Consider the following 14,710-nt stretch of genomic DNA (forward strand, 5'->3'; position numbering starts at 1 on the left):
AACACACACAAAAAAAAAATTATATTTATATATACTGAATAGCTTAATTTTAATAAATACTATCTTCGTCATTTAACAATCTATCTATTTTTCTATTTTAGTTCTTATCTATTTCTTTTTTTTTTAACAGTAATTGTACTATCTGTTTAACATTAATATTAGAACTATCCTTTATATTACAAAAGGTATTGGATATATAGGAAGTATAATATTACCTTAGTTAATTGTGATATAAAATAAAAATAGTTTATAAAATTTAAAAAAAAAATTACAAAAAAGTGTCTTATACTATTATATTGATATTTGTAAAATAAATAAATAAATTGTACAAATATATAAGTTAATAGGATGATTTAAAATTTTGAATGTATAATGTTGGTGATATATATATATATATAACTAGAATGTTGAAAGTCATAAATTAATTCAGGTAATGATTTTAAAGTTTTTATAGAGAGATAGAAGTTGTATTCTTTGAATAAAAAAAACACAATTTTTTTCAACAAATATTAATATTTTTATATTTTTTTATGTATACATACAATTCTTTTCAAAAATATTAATATTTTTATATTTTCTATGTAATTTTTTATATTTCATATCAAAAAATACTAATTCAAATTATCTCAAACAACAAGCAAAGCAACAATGTTTTTGAAGGGTATAAATTTAGATAATGTTTCCAAAGGAAATTTGAAAGAGACACACACATAAAAACATAACCTAAATTTAGAAACAACATTTGAGGTTGGCAAACCATAAATTCCATCGTCAAGTCAAATCAAATCAGATCTTTCTTAGAATTCTCCCAAATCCAAATCACACAGAGAAAGCTTCACTTCAGTCCTTGTATTCATTCTACGTACGTACGTACCTGAATAAAAGCAGTGTTACTTTTGTTACCCTGTCTGTCTCAAGACCTCATCATTCTGGATCAAACCAGATGGAAAGATTTCGAAGGGGCGACGACGAAACCGGCTCGTCTCTCTTCATACGAGTACTCGATTTCCTGATTTTTTCCACGGCCGCCGCGCATGCCTGGAGTGAAAGGGGTTGCGGCAGTCTGCATGGCCACAGACACTGTTGGAGGTGTGGCCGCCACCGACACCATCACCTTTGGAGTTCCATTTTCGTCGTGCGTGGAATACATGTTTTTTGTCGGGGTCACTACTGGAGTCCTGCACAAGGCGTGCACGTCGTGGCAGTCACCACTCTGGCTTTTCAGGTCCGAGAAGCTGCAAGGAGGAATGATGTTGGAAGATAATGAAGATATGGGGGAGAGGGGTTTCCGTTGAGGCGCAGCTTCGGCTTGCCGTGCTTTCGAAGCATTGCTGGGCGGGTTCTTGATCGCCCCGCCGGGTGTGTTTATCTTGCCTGGTTCAGAGATTACCAAAGAATGCATTATACACAGAGAGAGAAATAGAATCTATTGTTTTTTAGTCACACGGCATAACAAATTTAAAATATTTGTCCTATAATTCACGCTATATGTACTCCCTCCGTCTTATGTCTATTGTCATATTTTACTTTCTGTCCGTCCTAAATTAATTGTTTCGTTACCATAAATAACCATATCAATATAATACTATTCTTATTTTTTCCTTCTTATTACTAAGATGTCGTTACTTTTCACATCTAAACTAAAACATACTTCCACGAGAACAAAAGAGACTTTTAATCTACAATTTGTACTCACTGTCAATATAACATCAATGATTCTTAAATTCAATAATGGAAAAATTGGGTGTGACTAAAATTGAAACGAGACTTTCTAGTGGAACTCGAAAATGCTATCTTTCTTTACGAGAAATGCATGAAGAAAAATTTACTGGAAGAATGATAGAGGATACCAGAGTGATGGCTGTAAGTACCCTGACGTTTCACGGGGTTATTCTTGAGAAGGGAACGAGACGGGGCTGCAGGTTTGTCTCCAATTGTGCTTTGCAGCAATGACCCTCCTAGAGAAAACTTCTTGTTAGCAGCACCTATATTCGACTGTCTAAAATTCTTGTTGCCACTCTTGGAAGGACTAGGTTTTGATCCATAGAGTGATTCTTGTTCGGTCATCAACATTCCATGAAGTTTCTTCTGATCCTGATGTAATGGTTAGGAGAACAATTAGTTATATATCAGCAATCCTGCAAGAAACTTTACATTAATGATCGAATAAATAGTTAAATGCATGTTATACCCTCTGCCTTTGGCGCTCTTGCTCTTTCAAGTGCTTTATCTCACAGTACTGATCGAGCATGGACATAGCTCCCACCTGGATGCATTGTAATTTTGACAAAAGAAAGTGTTAAAGTTCGGTGAACTCTGAAGTTTACCAGTTATGATACTACGAGTGTATAGTCCTGCATGGCTTACACCATCATATAGGAAATCGACATTTCTTTCATTCTCCCAGGCTTTCAATTTTGATTTCAGCGCATCAACCATTGCTTTGGTACCGAGAAATGAAAACATACGAGTCAATATCATTTGAACCATCATGTTGAGATTCCAAGAAACACAAGAAGATTAATAATATAAAAACATGGCAGATAGCAATCTGATCATTTCAGAAACTCTACTGTTGTTGAATCCATCAAATCTAGAAAGGTGTTTTTTATTTCTCAAAATTCTGAACTGTGTATATAGATAGCTTGATCGTATCCCGAAACAATTTTTTTTTCTTTTATTATTTTCAATGTCAGGCATTTCATCAAGAATCAAAAATCAGACTGAACTGTCATCTGCAAGAGGATAAGATACCAGGAATTTTGTTGACAACAATACGGGCTTTCTCAGCGCGCTTTAGCATGAGATGTGTGCCTCTCCCAGCATTGTAACGATTGTCATCCTGTTTTAGAGATGAGACAAGAGAGAGGAAGGAGTTGAGTGTGGAAGTAATTGAGAACTTGAGATATAAAATTAACACCACAATTAATGAACCAACCCTGTTGTACTCCTCCAGCCAGCATTCCTCTTCACAAGCAGCCAACCATTTTTGCACCTTTTCGAGAATCTCTTTTCTACTTAAAGCTTCCATTTTAACCTTGGAAATCTGAAGCTCCAGTTGCTCAAGTAAATCGGAGGGACTGATTGCCCCTGCAAAAATCAGTTGAAGATTGAGCACCCGTGATGGAAGGCAGTTACTGATTACTGTTCTTTTCGGAACACAGCTAATGCTTAACAATTTACTTGGTTACAATTTCATGCTTCTTTTTAGTCAAAATGTTAATCAGAAATTCTGTGAGTACGGAAAACAGAAGCCATACCAGACTCCATGGATTCAACAGAAAGATGCTCTCCAAGTTCTTCAACAACCATGTGTGCATCTCGGCAGATCTCTTCTAAAATCACTCTCTTTTTCAGAATTACTTCCTTAATTTTTCTCATTTTTACTTGTTGCAGCCTTTTGACTTCAGCTTCAGCCTGACAAGAAAATATGCATACATGTACAATGATGAAATTGTAGACGCCAGCATTGACATTTATGGAGACAATGAATGGAAAGGAAGAGGTAATAATCTCCTAACAATCAGAAAAATGAATAATTAGAACAGTGCATTAGCTGGAGGGAAATGTTGAGGACATACATTATTGATGAGATCCAAGGATAGACTATCAGGCTCTGTTATTTCATCTTCGGAAGAAGCAATAATACGTGTAACATTTTGGAACATTTGTTGTTCCTCAAATGGTGTATCCATCAGATTCCAAAGCTCCACCATAGTCATTGCAAGATCTTGAAGCTAAAACATGTATCCAGCAGATAAGAAAGAGAGGATTCGTCATAAAGAAAAACAGAAATTTAATTAATATGCTGTACCCTCTGCATACGCTCCAATTTCGCATTCTTAAGCCTTAGTATCGTAGATGATAAGCCTTCTATTGTATCTCCACTTATACATCTAATTTCATGAGTGTCATCCAAACTTGGGTTAACGCCATGAAGTATTGAGTTGAAGTCCATTCCAAGCACCGAGCACAGGCCTTTCAGATTATTCAGTTTTTCAAGAATCTGATTCAGACGCTCAACCTGTGTAAATCAATGAATTTGAAGAAGGTTGCCATGTGTATATAAACAGATTGCCCCATTGCCCCCAAACAAGACAAAAATTAAATCTTTAAGTTCAAAACCTCAGGTACCTTTTCTTTCTGCAGCAAAACCAACTTATTTCTCAAATCATCTAATCTCTTCAAAGATAAATCATTTTCGTCAATGACAATCGTGTCAAGATTCCTTTTCTCAGTTCCTCCAAGCTCATCAGAAATGCTGCTTATTTGCTTCACAACCTCCACAAACTGACTCTTCCTCTCATTCCTTTTCTTTTTCATAGCTTCTAAGTGAGGCATAATCCCATGAAGCTCGTTTTTCAAGCCCCCAGAACTCTGTTTTAAACAACAATCACGGCATTATTGACGAATCCTATACAAGACACCATTGTTTCTGGATTGTATACAGTAAGATAGCAAATACTGCATATCTTTCTCTTGATCTGTTACTACCTTTTTTATATGAACTGGTTGGTCTCCTAATGCAGCACATATGTCTGCAAGCTGCCCTTCAGCTTCGGCAACTGCTTGCCTTAGCTGAGACCGGCCACGATTTGCCTGTTCCACTTTCCTTCTATATGCATCCAGGCACTCTTGTTCCAGCTCAAAAAGCATTTTATCTCTTTCATCATCCGACTCTCCAATTTCATCCCATATTTTCTGTTTTCAATAACAATTAAAACAATAATCTTTCTGTAAGCGACATTAGGGTTTAGCAAATGATCCGTCAAAAAGATTTAACGAGTGATCACCTGTAACTCAGTTAACAGAGAACCACAAGTTGTCGCCATCCGCACTCAATGTTGGAGTTTTGAATTCAAAATCTAACGAAAAAGATCAAACTAAGCATCAGATATTCAAAACCTGACAAATGGTGCAAAAACAAAAAGCAACCTACAAATAATTTGCATGAAACATCCATCAAACACTAAAGATCCAAGATAAAGAACAAGAAGCCAAGTGACACATAGTATAACATCACCACGAGATCTCAACACGATATTAAGTACACAAAATACAGACTATAAACATGGCAAAAAAAAATATTAAAAAAAATCCCAACCAACTTCGACGAACATTATTCAGTTCTAAGTTTTCAAAATTCAGAATGCGAATTCACATCGAGTCACAAACCAGTGGAACAATGGAGGAAAGATCAAGACGAATTTCGCATCACAATTACAAAAGCTAATAATTTTTCACAAAGTAAACAGAACAATTCGAACAGGCATTTCAAATTTCTACAATCAGGCGGTGAACACAACCGCCACAGCAACCGACAACGAAGCTACCGGCAAAAACTTCTCAACTTCATCAAAGCAAACAAAACCAAACTTCTCCACCGCATTTCTACCAAATACAATTGCAATATTGCAGCACAAAAATTCGAAAAGCTCACATGATCAGAGCAGCGAGTGAAGAAATGTTCCTCTTTCTCCGCTTCTATGGTTTCGAAATGCGATGGGGATTTAAGAGGGAAACCATTACGAAAATTGAAACGGAAACGCTTTTATGTTCCTTTCTTTTTTGAGTTCTTTTTTCCCCAGAAATTTATAATAATCGAAATAACGAAGCGCCGGCGAGCGCTTTCGCCGTACGGAATTCCTCGTGGGACCTACTTTTTGAATATCCAAAAAGATATAGGGTGTATTTTAATTTTGGATTGAATTTGAAATTTTGAATTAAACTTTAATATTTTATTAAAAATATAGCTAAATAATGTGAATTTAAGTTTCAAATTAAACCACCACCCATCTTGATTGTGGGATGTGTTTATTTATTTATTTATTTATTTAAAAGAATTAGATATAGAGTATAAGTAATGTAAAAATAATAAATATATATTATTTTTTTGTCATCTCACATAATTTGTCAATATTCTTTCTAATTCTACATAATTTATCATTTTAAAAAATATATATAATTGAACATTTTAATTATATTTTAAAATTTATTATTTATAATTTTTTATTTTAAGTAAATCATTTAATTATTTTAATTTTAATTTATAACTATTTAATTACATCATAATTATTTTTAGTAATATATTTTTTAATTATTATCTGAGTAGTTTTTTAATAAAGTCGTAGCATTTTCTGAGTGTCCAATAATAAATGGAAACATATTTGATTCTGTGTTGATTGATCTCATTCAGTCAGTCAGTATATTTAATAAAAATATATTCAACTGAAGTTTACTCTATGCGCATATTTTTGTAGCAGTTGCGAATTCTCATATTATCAAAAAAAGAAATAATCATTCTCCAAACAAAATTTTTTTAATTATTTATTATTTACATATATTTACGCAAATACGTCCCCCTGCATAGCCTTAGCACACAGCATCGTCCTCTCCAGCAAGAACCCCAGTATTAACACAGGCGATTCCGTCGGAAACGCTCCCATCTCCAAGACACCGATGAGTAGTTGTTCCGTGATACTCCTTGCTGTGAGTACTCTTTCTGAATCTCATCTCCCTCAAAATTCTTTTTGAAGCAATTTGTTCTGAGATGATTGGGAAAATGCTTCACAATCGGAGTCCACAATTGATAACGTCATAAATCTAGAGAATGTAGTCAAGTGATGTTCGCATCTGCGGGGAGTGGCCGTGACTTCAGCTCGAGATTTTAATGTCGAAGTAGGTCGTTGTAGGTTATTTATTTTGATTTCTTCCAAATTCTTCTCGAGATCATGGGCGAAGGCGGTGAAAATAGGGCCGCTGTCTCCGCTCTTATTTAACTCAATTAAGCATGAAGCTGATAAAAAGTAAAATGAGACATTATAAAAAAAAAAATTATTAATGAGTTAATAAAAAATAGTTGGATAGATAAAAAAAATAAAATTGTACGATGTGATATAAATAGGTGTTGATGTGATGTTTTGAATGTAAAATTGATTTTTAGTATAATATAAAAAATAAAAAATAGGTGTTTGATGGAATGTTTTGGGGGGGGGAGGAAATTTGGATGAATAATGTATTTAAAATCCAACCCGCCAGTTTTGAAATATTTTAGGTCAATAGAGATGCAGTGAATGATACAAAGAAAATGATTGTAGAGTCCTTATAACTAATGCTTAGTAGATGATGATAAATGCTTAAGAAGTTGACGAGGTTCCTTACATAATCTATTGATCTTTTTATATTGAATAAAAAAATATTAAAAAATTATAAGACATCATTGTTTATAACAGGCATGTGGTTTGTTTTAAAAAAATATATATAATCATAATTGCACATAATTCCCAAACTGCAATGTTGGAACAACTTTTACCATTTCGTTAAGTTTTGCAATAAGTTTCAATACATGAAGGAAGGTTGCATAACTTCTGAGAAAATTATAAGTATTTTTCTAAATCAAAAGTGAACTATAAATAATTTTATCAAACTATAATAAACATGTCAGCCATGTCATCAAATTATGGGCATGCCTAGAACCTTGCTACTTTGCTTAGAGTTAGAACCCACCCTCTTTAAGTTCTCTTCGCTGGCTTCCATTGGAGAAAATACTAACTACTCCCTCCTTCACTTAAAAAGCATGTGCATTTGACCGGGTACTAGATTTAGAAAAAGTGAGTAAAAATATATATATTTTTTCCTTTTATGGTAAAAAAAAAAAAAGAAGTAATTACTAAAAAGGAAAAAAGGGATGAGAATAAGGTTGGATACCAAAGGAGTAGCTTATTAAACCATTGCAAATCATTCACAATTTTGGCAACCCCATCTTTCACCTTATTCCTAGACAATCTAGCTTTTAACTGCTTCCCCAAATTTCAAAATAAATATATATATATATATTAAAATAATACTCCACTAATAACATAAGATTAAAATTAAGAAGACAAATAACTTAAATTATTAGTATAAAATAGGAGGGGGCACTTTTCTTTGTAATAGTAATATGTTAATATCATATTCATAACTCATAATGGTTCCATTTAAAGCATTAATGCACTAAATAAAAAAATGAAAAATAAAAGTACAAGTAGCTAGGGGTCAGCAGCATTACCTCAAATTTAATGAGTTAGATGCTGCTTACACAGCAGGTTCTTCAAGTATTATGTGCAACTGCAAGCCAAGGTACCCAATGTATCCTCCTATTCCATTCTAGTCTAGTCTGTTCTGTGACTGCATCAAGATCATATGGAAAGAGGTTTTTATCAGAGGCACAGCACAGCACAGCAAAGAGAATATTGGAACAAACATAACAATAGATGTAGTAGTAGTAGTAGTAGCAGTAGTAGTATTTAAGGTTTGCTACCTAACATTTTCAAAGCCTACCATCTAACTAATAAGAACAATTTTCAACATTTCGAGTATACCTGATGAAGCTAACACGCTGTTACAAAAGCCATCAATCCAAATGCCACTGCATCGTAAAAGTTCTTCACAACTGTTAAATGCGCAGTTTCTGTCTCAACTGTTAAAAGATCCAATCTTCCCAACGTCATTGTTGATGAGATCATATTGAGGACCATAAAAAGCAAAGCTCATAGAATCGAAGTATTCCATGTAGAATTGAGTTAATTAACACCTAATAAAATGTGTAGCTTTAGTTCAACATATACCATGCCGGTCCAATAAAACTTGGATACCCAAGGACAAACCCGTGTGTATTCATTCAGTTGATATAACTACTTTAATTTCAAAGCTCTTTCCATGAAGATCGTAAAACATTTAACCATACTCATCATACAAAATATAGAAATTAAAGTAATGGGATACACCACAGATCAAATCTAAGCATTCAAATGTTAGGAATAAATTGAAAAGGGCTCTTCTTCGGATCAACCCAAAAGTATAGACAGATGGATACTATTCATCATCATCAAGTATAACAAGTATATATCGAGTGAGAGAAGAATTTATTCTCAGACAGTTTCAACAAAAACAATCAACCCATGGGCACTGGAGGCTAGGCACAAGAATCAGGCAAACAATAAGTACGGTGTACCTTGAAAAGCTCGTCTGCAATGCCCGAATTACTTATGTCATGAATAGTAGAGCAAGCAAGATTTGATAGTAATGTTTCAACATACACAAGGATCTCTTGCAACAAGTGAAGAGAAATGAGTTAGCAATTATTACAACAGGTAAAACAGATAAATGATTTTTAACACTGGCAGAGACTAGTAATACACAAAGATACCAATCAAATGTGTCAGGACTATAATTTCGAACTATACAAAATATCACTTAGTAACAATAATGGAAAACCACAAATATTACAACGGGTAACACAGATAAATGATTTTTAACACTTGCAGAGATTAGTACTACTCACAGATAACGACAAATGTGTCGGGACTATAATTTTGAACTATACAAAATATCACTTAGTAACAATGGAAAACCACAAAGCTGTCAGCAATGGTATATACACGCGTATCAACAACAGAGGTAAATCTACTAAAAACAACACATGCAAAACAAGTTCGTAACTTCAAGATTAAAATTCATAGTGGCACAAGGTCAACACACGGTCGATCTGAAGTATGCGCAAAGATGCCGAATGGCTTATATTATACAAATTTCTCACAAAACAAAGACACCTAAAAGAACCACTACAGAAACTACTGTGATTGTGAGACCCTTCAAGCAGTGTACAAAAATGTACAAGACATTTCCAACGGTGAATCAAGATGAATGGCATCGAAAAAAAAACAAAAAATCAGAATTAAGTTAGTGTGGGTTCACTGGGATGAATGATTTCTACACAATCCCCCCATGTTGGAATCCACCATCGCTACAATCGGGTCCAGGATCGAGTCCACAGGGATCAAACCATTTCGGATTTTCCGGGTAAAAGCCATCTACATTTATTCCGGCAAGGCCTACATCCGGATCTATCGATTCATCAGGCCTTAGAGGCTTGGTCAGCTTCGGGTTACTGCAGTCAAAAATCCCTTTCTGATCAAATTCACCACATTTCAACCATTTCTCTTCTTTACAACCTTCACCAAGAAAATTCTTCTCGGTCCGACATCCTGAACTCAACTGATCCCACGATGCAACCTCCCCAAGAGTTCTTCCAAAACTGTCCTCGTCGTCTTCAATAACATCTGCATCCTTACCATCCCCATAGATCCTCGTGTGATGATCATCGCCCCAGTCAGGCAAATCATGTTCCACCACCAACACGTCATCTAGACGCTGCTTTTCAGATATCAACCCAACTGATCTTGGTCCGTAATCTGAAATATTTCTAAGCTTAATCATCATATCAAAGAGCTCACGTGACACAGAACCCAAATGATGGGGTGGCATTTTCCCAATCCTACCCTCAAGAAACCCAAACTCATTTTTCAACTCCTGTAATTGCTGCAAAACCGAATGCCGCATATCTCCCGAATCCTTTACCAAGATCCCAAAACCCTCATTCTCCCCATCCTCAGCCATCCCATACACAATATCTTGATCCATCAGTAAACCCCCCTTATGCCCAACCATTCGATGCATAATCCTTGCATTGCCATCCAATGGCCCCGGTTCATGTCCCGAATGCACAGCATAAAGCTTAAACACAGCCGTCCCTTCTTCCTCGTACACAAAAGTTTTATCCTTCTCATTATAATTCGTTATTGGAACAATCGCCCGTATACGAAACCCACATCCACACCTTTTCGAGGTATACGGCTCCCTCTTAAGTATCCTTGATTTCTTCGAGGATGCCGGCTCTCCTGCCCTATGACAAGCATAATCCTTAACCTCTGCCATAAACGGCTTGTACCTAATATACTTCTGCCGAATACACAACACGACCTTATGTTTCATAGCCAATTGCTGCAATCTTACAGGAACTTCCTTCGCCGGCACGTCTAAGGACTCAGTGTACTCAAACCTACGCCTCTTCGACCTCGGAGCGCACCCGGACGATGAGTCGGAGCAAACAGGGCAAGCCGAAACACAAGTTCTGATATAGCTCTCAGGTATGCCATACAACTTGGCTCCTACTGTCCACACCTGCTTAATTCTTTCTATGGTTTCTTTCAACCCTAGGTGCTTAAAATCAGCATCTCCATGGAAGGACATGACTATATCCTGCCACTGATCAACATGCGAAACGAACTGATTGGTATTGTTCTTGAAACAAAGGAAATGGCTGCTGTTACTGTTACCAATTATGCCGCAGGCAGTGGACTCCGATAAGTGGACGGTGAGCTTGTCCTGGATGCGTTTCCACGCCGTCAAGTAGGCAGTGTCTTCATTCCGATCCTTCCACACCGAGCGCCAACTGGAGAGCACCGACGCCGGCGTGGCGGTTCGAATTTCGTCCGGCGTCGCTAATCTGCCCTCGATTAAGCATTGAGTCATCAGCGCGTGCGTCTCCTTGTTGAAGGTGTAGAATTGGGAGGAAATATGCGGCTCGGGGCTAATGCGGAACGGTGGGTGATGAATTCGCCTCTTGCTGTGGCTGACCGCCGCTGGATTCGGTAAATTAGGGTTCGGGAAAGGAACGACGTCGTCTGCGGGGGCGAGGTGGATTTCAGCATCGGAGGAGGTATGGCTTGCGTCGTCGTCGTCTTCATCGTCTCGGAAGAGGTCGATTTCTGCGAGCGAGAACGCGTCGTCGTCGATCGAGGGTTGGGACTGAGAGTGGTGGGGGTCGATGAAGTCCTCCAAGTGAGGCGGCGGCGGCGGCGGTGGAGGAGGAGGACGGAGATTGTGGAAGAGATCGTCCTCGATTTTGCTAGGATTCATATCCAGCCGGCGGCGAATCTCCGAGCTGGAGTGACGGTGGGAATGGAGATTCGTCTATGGAAGCCCTGCGGTCAGTCGTTCTTCAGACATGGAGACCCGACTTTCTCTATCTAAACTCCTTTCTCTCTCTATATATATATATTTATATATTTAAAATGTGTGTATATACATTCGTACTTTTCTAGGGTATATTTCGTTTGGGGAAAGTTGAGTCTGGGTTTGGTTTTTATTTGAATTTTGGGATGAGTTTGAATTTTGTTGTTTTTTTGTATTTGAGTTTGGTTGGGGTTTGGAGAGTTTTGATGTGTATTGATTCGATGGATAACTAATAAAATAATATAAATGTGTATTAAATTTAATTGATAAAATTTATATTGTATGATTTGACTATAAATTTATATTATACCCAACATATATATTTAAATTTTTATTTATTTGTATATATACTCTACAAAATAACATATATATATATTGTATATTTTTTTCATTTAATTATAATAAATATTAAATAAAATTTTAATTTAAAAAAAAAAAAAACAAAAACAAAAACAAGGGGTTTGCCATCCATTTTACTGTGCACAGGAATTGCACAGTAAAATAAGGCCAAATCCCCTTGGAGAAACATACCCCTGTACACTAGTATACGTGAAAATCCGGAAGTCTTGGGGAGGATTGATCCTAGCTGTTCATATTATGGGTCCGAGAGTGTTATTATGTATCTGTAATATAATTTCATATGTTTTATTAAGGTGTCTTTCATATGTTTTATTAAGGTGTCTATGGTTATATGTGGTTCAAAAATGGATCATTCTCCATTCAAAATTTTTAGTTGATATTTGTAGCAGAGATAGAATTAATCACTATTACAAGACACCCTAAAGTATATGGAACGATAAACAACACATGTTTACTATAAATTGTTAAACAAGTCATGAGTAAATTGGTAAGTTACGTTAATTGTTACTGATATACCACTCTTCTCATGGATTGATTGGTTATTTAAACTTATTGCCTCCAGTAATACACACCGTAGCACACAAAATAACATTCGGTCTACCGAGGCTGAGATATGAAGCGCTCCCATCAAGTTCCCGCATTGGACTCTCTGTTTGGAATTGACTGAAATAAACTACATTCGAGGATACCTAGAACTACACATCTAATGCCTACGAAAATCATTTGCTATACCTCCTATATCGAGGTTTGTACTCATATCACATGTTTACATACTAGAATCATAAATGTAGATACCCTAAATAAGCTGTTACGTACCTACAATAATAATAGTATATACTTCAGTTACGATTATATATGCTCTAATAACCTATGGTTGGGGAGTCGACATTTCGTCTTGCAAGGATCATTACAATAACAATATTCGAGGTGACAAATTCTAATGACAAATACGCAGTCGATCTGGAGGTGCAAAAATGCTCGTGTCGGGAATGACAAATGTTCAGATTGCCTTGCAAGCATGCTTGTACTTACATTGAAAAAAATATGTCGATTTATAATTTATGTGACCCTTACTTTCGAATATTATTCTAGAGGATGAACTACACTATAGCCGTCGTAAGACCATATACGACAATGCCAACTTGCTCTCTTGTTTCGGACAATTTCCTATGCATTACCTCGGACTTTTCTCTGCGTTTATTCTTCTTTATAATCACTTGCCTTCTAATGGAATCTACCATCCTAACAAATGACATTGACCTCATATATCTCATCCAACTATTACATAACTTATTTATTATTCTGCAACGAGTACCTCTCAATAGTGAATTCGCCCAACATTCTGGTCATCAACGGAGCATAGGGGGCATTGTTGAAGACGGCAGTCCATCGTTTTTTATTATGCATTAGGTATACCCGCATAACCTAAAAAGAGAATTTCATTTCCTGCCCAATCATAACTATTGATGTTCATTACAAATAAATATTGACGTACACATACCTGAGTACGAAAATTGTTTACTAGGTGTCAAAGACAATGCGCATAATGTGCTCCAAGAAAAACGCAAGGGATTAACTTTAGTAAACCCAAGTGTTTATCCGAAAAGAATGTGTATTCTTTTCAGTTCATATGACCCTTACATTTTAAAATAGATCGCAGATTTCAGCTAAACTACTGTCAATTTTCATTATTTTCCGTAGACACAACTGCAAGTCTAACAAATAAGAACACAAATAACTACGACATTTCCAGCATATGAGTTCATCTGTACCTAAAGAGAGCACACCAAAATACTCTAAGGGTGTGTTTGTTTGATTCCCTAAAATACACTATTCATCCAATTTTTTCCCCTAAAAAATATAAAATCAAATATTTATTTTTTATTTTTTATATTATACTAAAAAATTAATTTTACATTCAAAATATCACATCAATACTTATTTATATCACATCTAAAATCAATTTTACATTCAAAATATCACATTAACATTTATTTATATCACATCATACAACTATTTCAATTCAAAAATTTTACTATTCAAATCCTAACTCAAAATTCAAACCCCAAACAAACACACTCCAAGGGTATTTGCAACCACATTGGAGGTATCTATTTAACAAAATAAAGATCACATAAAAAAAAAAACACACAAATAGCTGAAATACTACATCCAAACATTTGTACGGATAAATGTTAACCTAATATACAAAATGTAGCTCATAAGAACAACTACACCCAACACTAATAAATTGACAACCGTAACTAATATCAAATTATGTACCAGAAAATGATAAAATAAACATCCTATCATCCCAGTTCAATGCTATAGCACTTAACAGGCATCCTTTGTGTTTATTATTTTTTTATATATATATGTCTCATCAAAAAAAATAGGACCTGCAACCCCTCAAAAAACTCAGTCGGCAGACACCTAACCAAACAAAAAAACGTTGGAAACGCTTGGTTGCCTAGTCCATTTCGCAATCCATAATACTTCCCGAATTTGACTCATG

At 35.6% G+C, this 14,710-nt stretch overlaps 2 protein-coding genes across 4 annotated transcripts; both read right to left on the minus strand.

Annotated features, from left to right (window-relative positions):
- Positions 1–642: 642 nt before the first annotated feature.
- LOC127252341 (65-kDa microtubule-associated protein 3) lies at positions 643–5,550 on the minus strand. Of its 3 annotated transcripts, none has more exons than XM_051276482.1 (13): positions 5,441–5,550; positions 4,794–4,865; positions 4,495–4,701; positions 4,135–4,377; positions 3,815–4,024; positions 3,582–3,737; positions 3,261–3,417; positions 2,939–3,090; positions 2,755–2,842; positions 2,368–2,441; positions 2,192–2,266; positions 1,872–2,094; positions 643–1,374 (listed from the first exon to the last, which is right to left on the minus strand). In XM_051276482.1, the coding sequence occupies exons 2-13, from the start codon at positions 4,830–4,832 to the stop codon at positions 935–937; spliced, it is 2,064 nt and encodes a 687-aa protein (XP_051132439.1). In that variant the 5' UTR covers positions 4,833–4,865; positions 5,441–5,550; the 3' UTR covers positions 643–934. The 3 variants fall into 3 exon arrangements, with proteins under 3 accessions (XP_051132439.1, XP_051132437.1, XP_051132438.1); XM_051276480.1 differs by having other exon boundaries at positions 1,851–2,094; XM_051276481.1 differs by lacking the exon at positions 5,441–5,550 and adding an exon at positions 5,307–5,401 and having other exon boundaries at positions 1,851–2,094.
- Positions 5,551–9,461: 3,911 nt separating this feature from the next.
- Positions 9,462–11,866, minus strand: LOC127252417 (uncharacterized). Its single transcript, XM_051276572.1, has one exon. The coding sequence runs from the start codon at positions 11,737–11,739 to the stop codon at positions 9,751–9,753; it is 1,989 nt and encodes a 662-aa protein (XP_051132529.1). The 5' UTR covers positions 11,740–11,866; the 3' UTR covers positions 9,462–9,750.
- Between the last annotated feature and the right edge of the window lie 2,844 nt (positions 11,867–14,710).

Source organism: Andrographis paniculata, unplaced genomic scaffold (genome assembly GCF_009805555.1).
Source record: "Andrographis paniculata isolate CXL003 unplaced genomic scaffold, ASM980555v1 Contig46END, whole genome shotgun sequence".
NCBI classification, from domain to species: Eukaryota; Viridiplantae; Streptophyta; class Magnoliopsida; order Lamiales; family Acanthaceae; genus Andrographis; species Andrographis paniculata.

What these genes read in the sequence shown, in the direction of transcription:
- LOC127252417 (XM_051276572.1), bottom strand. Translation starts at nt 11,739, where the DNA reads ATGAATCCTAGCAAAATCGAGGACGATCTCTTCCACAATCTCCGTCCT.
- LOC127252341 (XM_051276480.1), bottom strand. Translation starts at nt 4,832, where the DNA reads ATGGCGACAACTTGTGGTTCTCTGTTAACTGAGTTACAG. An exon ending in TCGATTTCCTATATGATGGT is followed by an intron (nt 2,267 to 2,367) that starts GTAAGCCATGCA and finishes CAATGCATCCAG; the next exon opens with GTGGGAGCTATGTCCATGCT. An exon ending in TACTTACAGCCATCACTCTG is followed by an intron (nt 1,375 to 1,850) that starts GTATCCTCTATC and finishes TCTCTGAACCAG; the next exon opens with GCAAGATAAACACACCCGGC.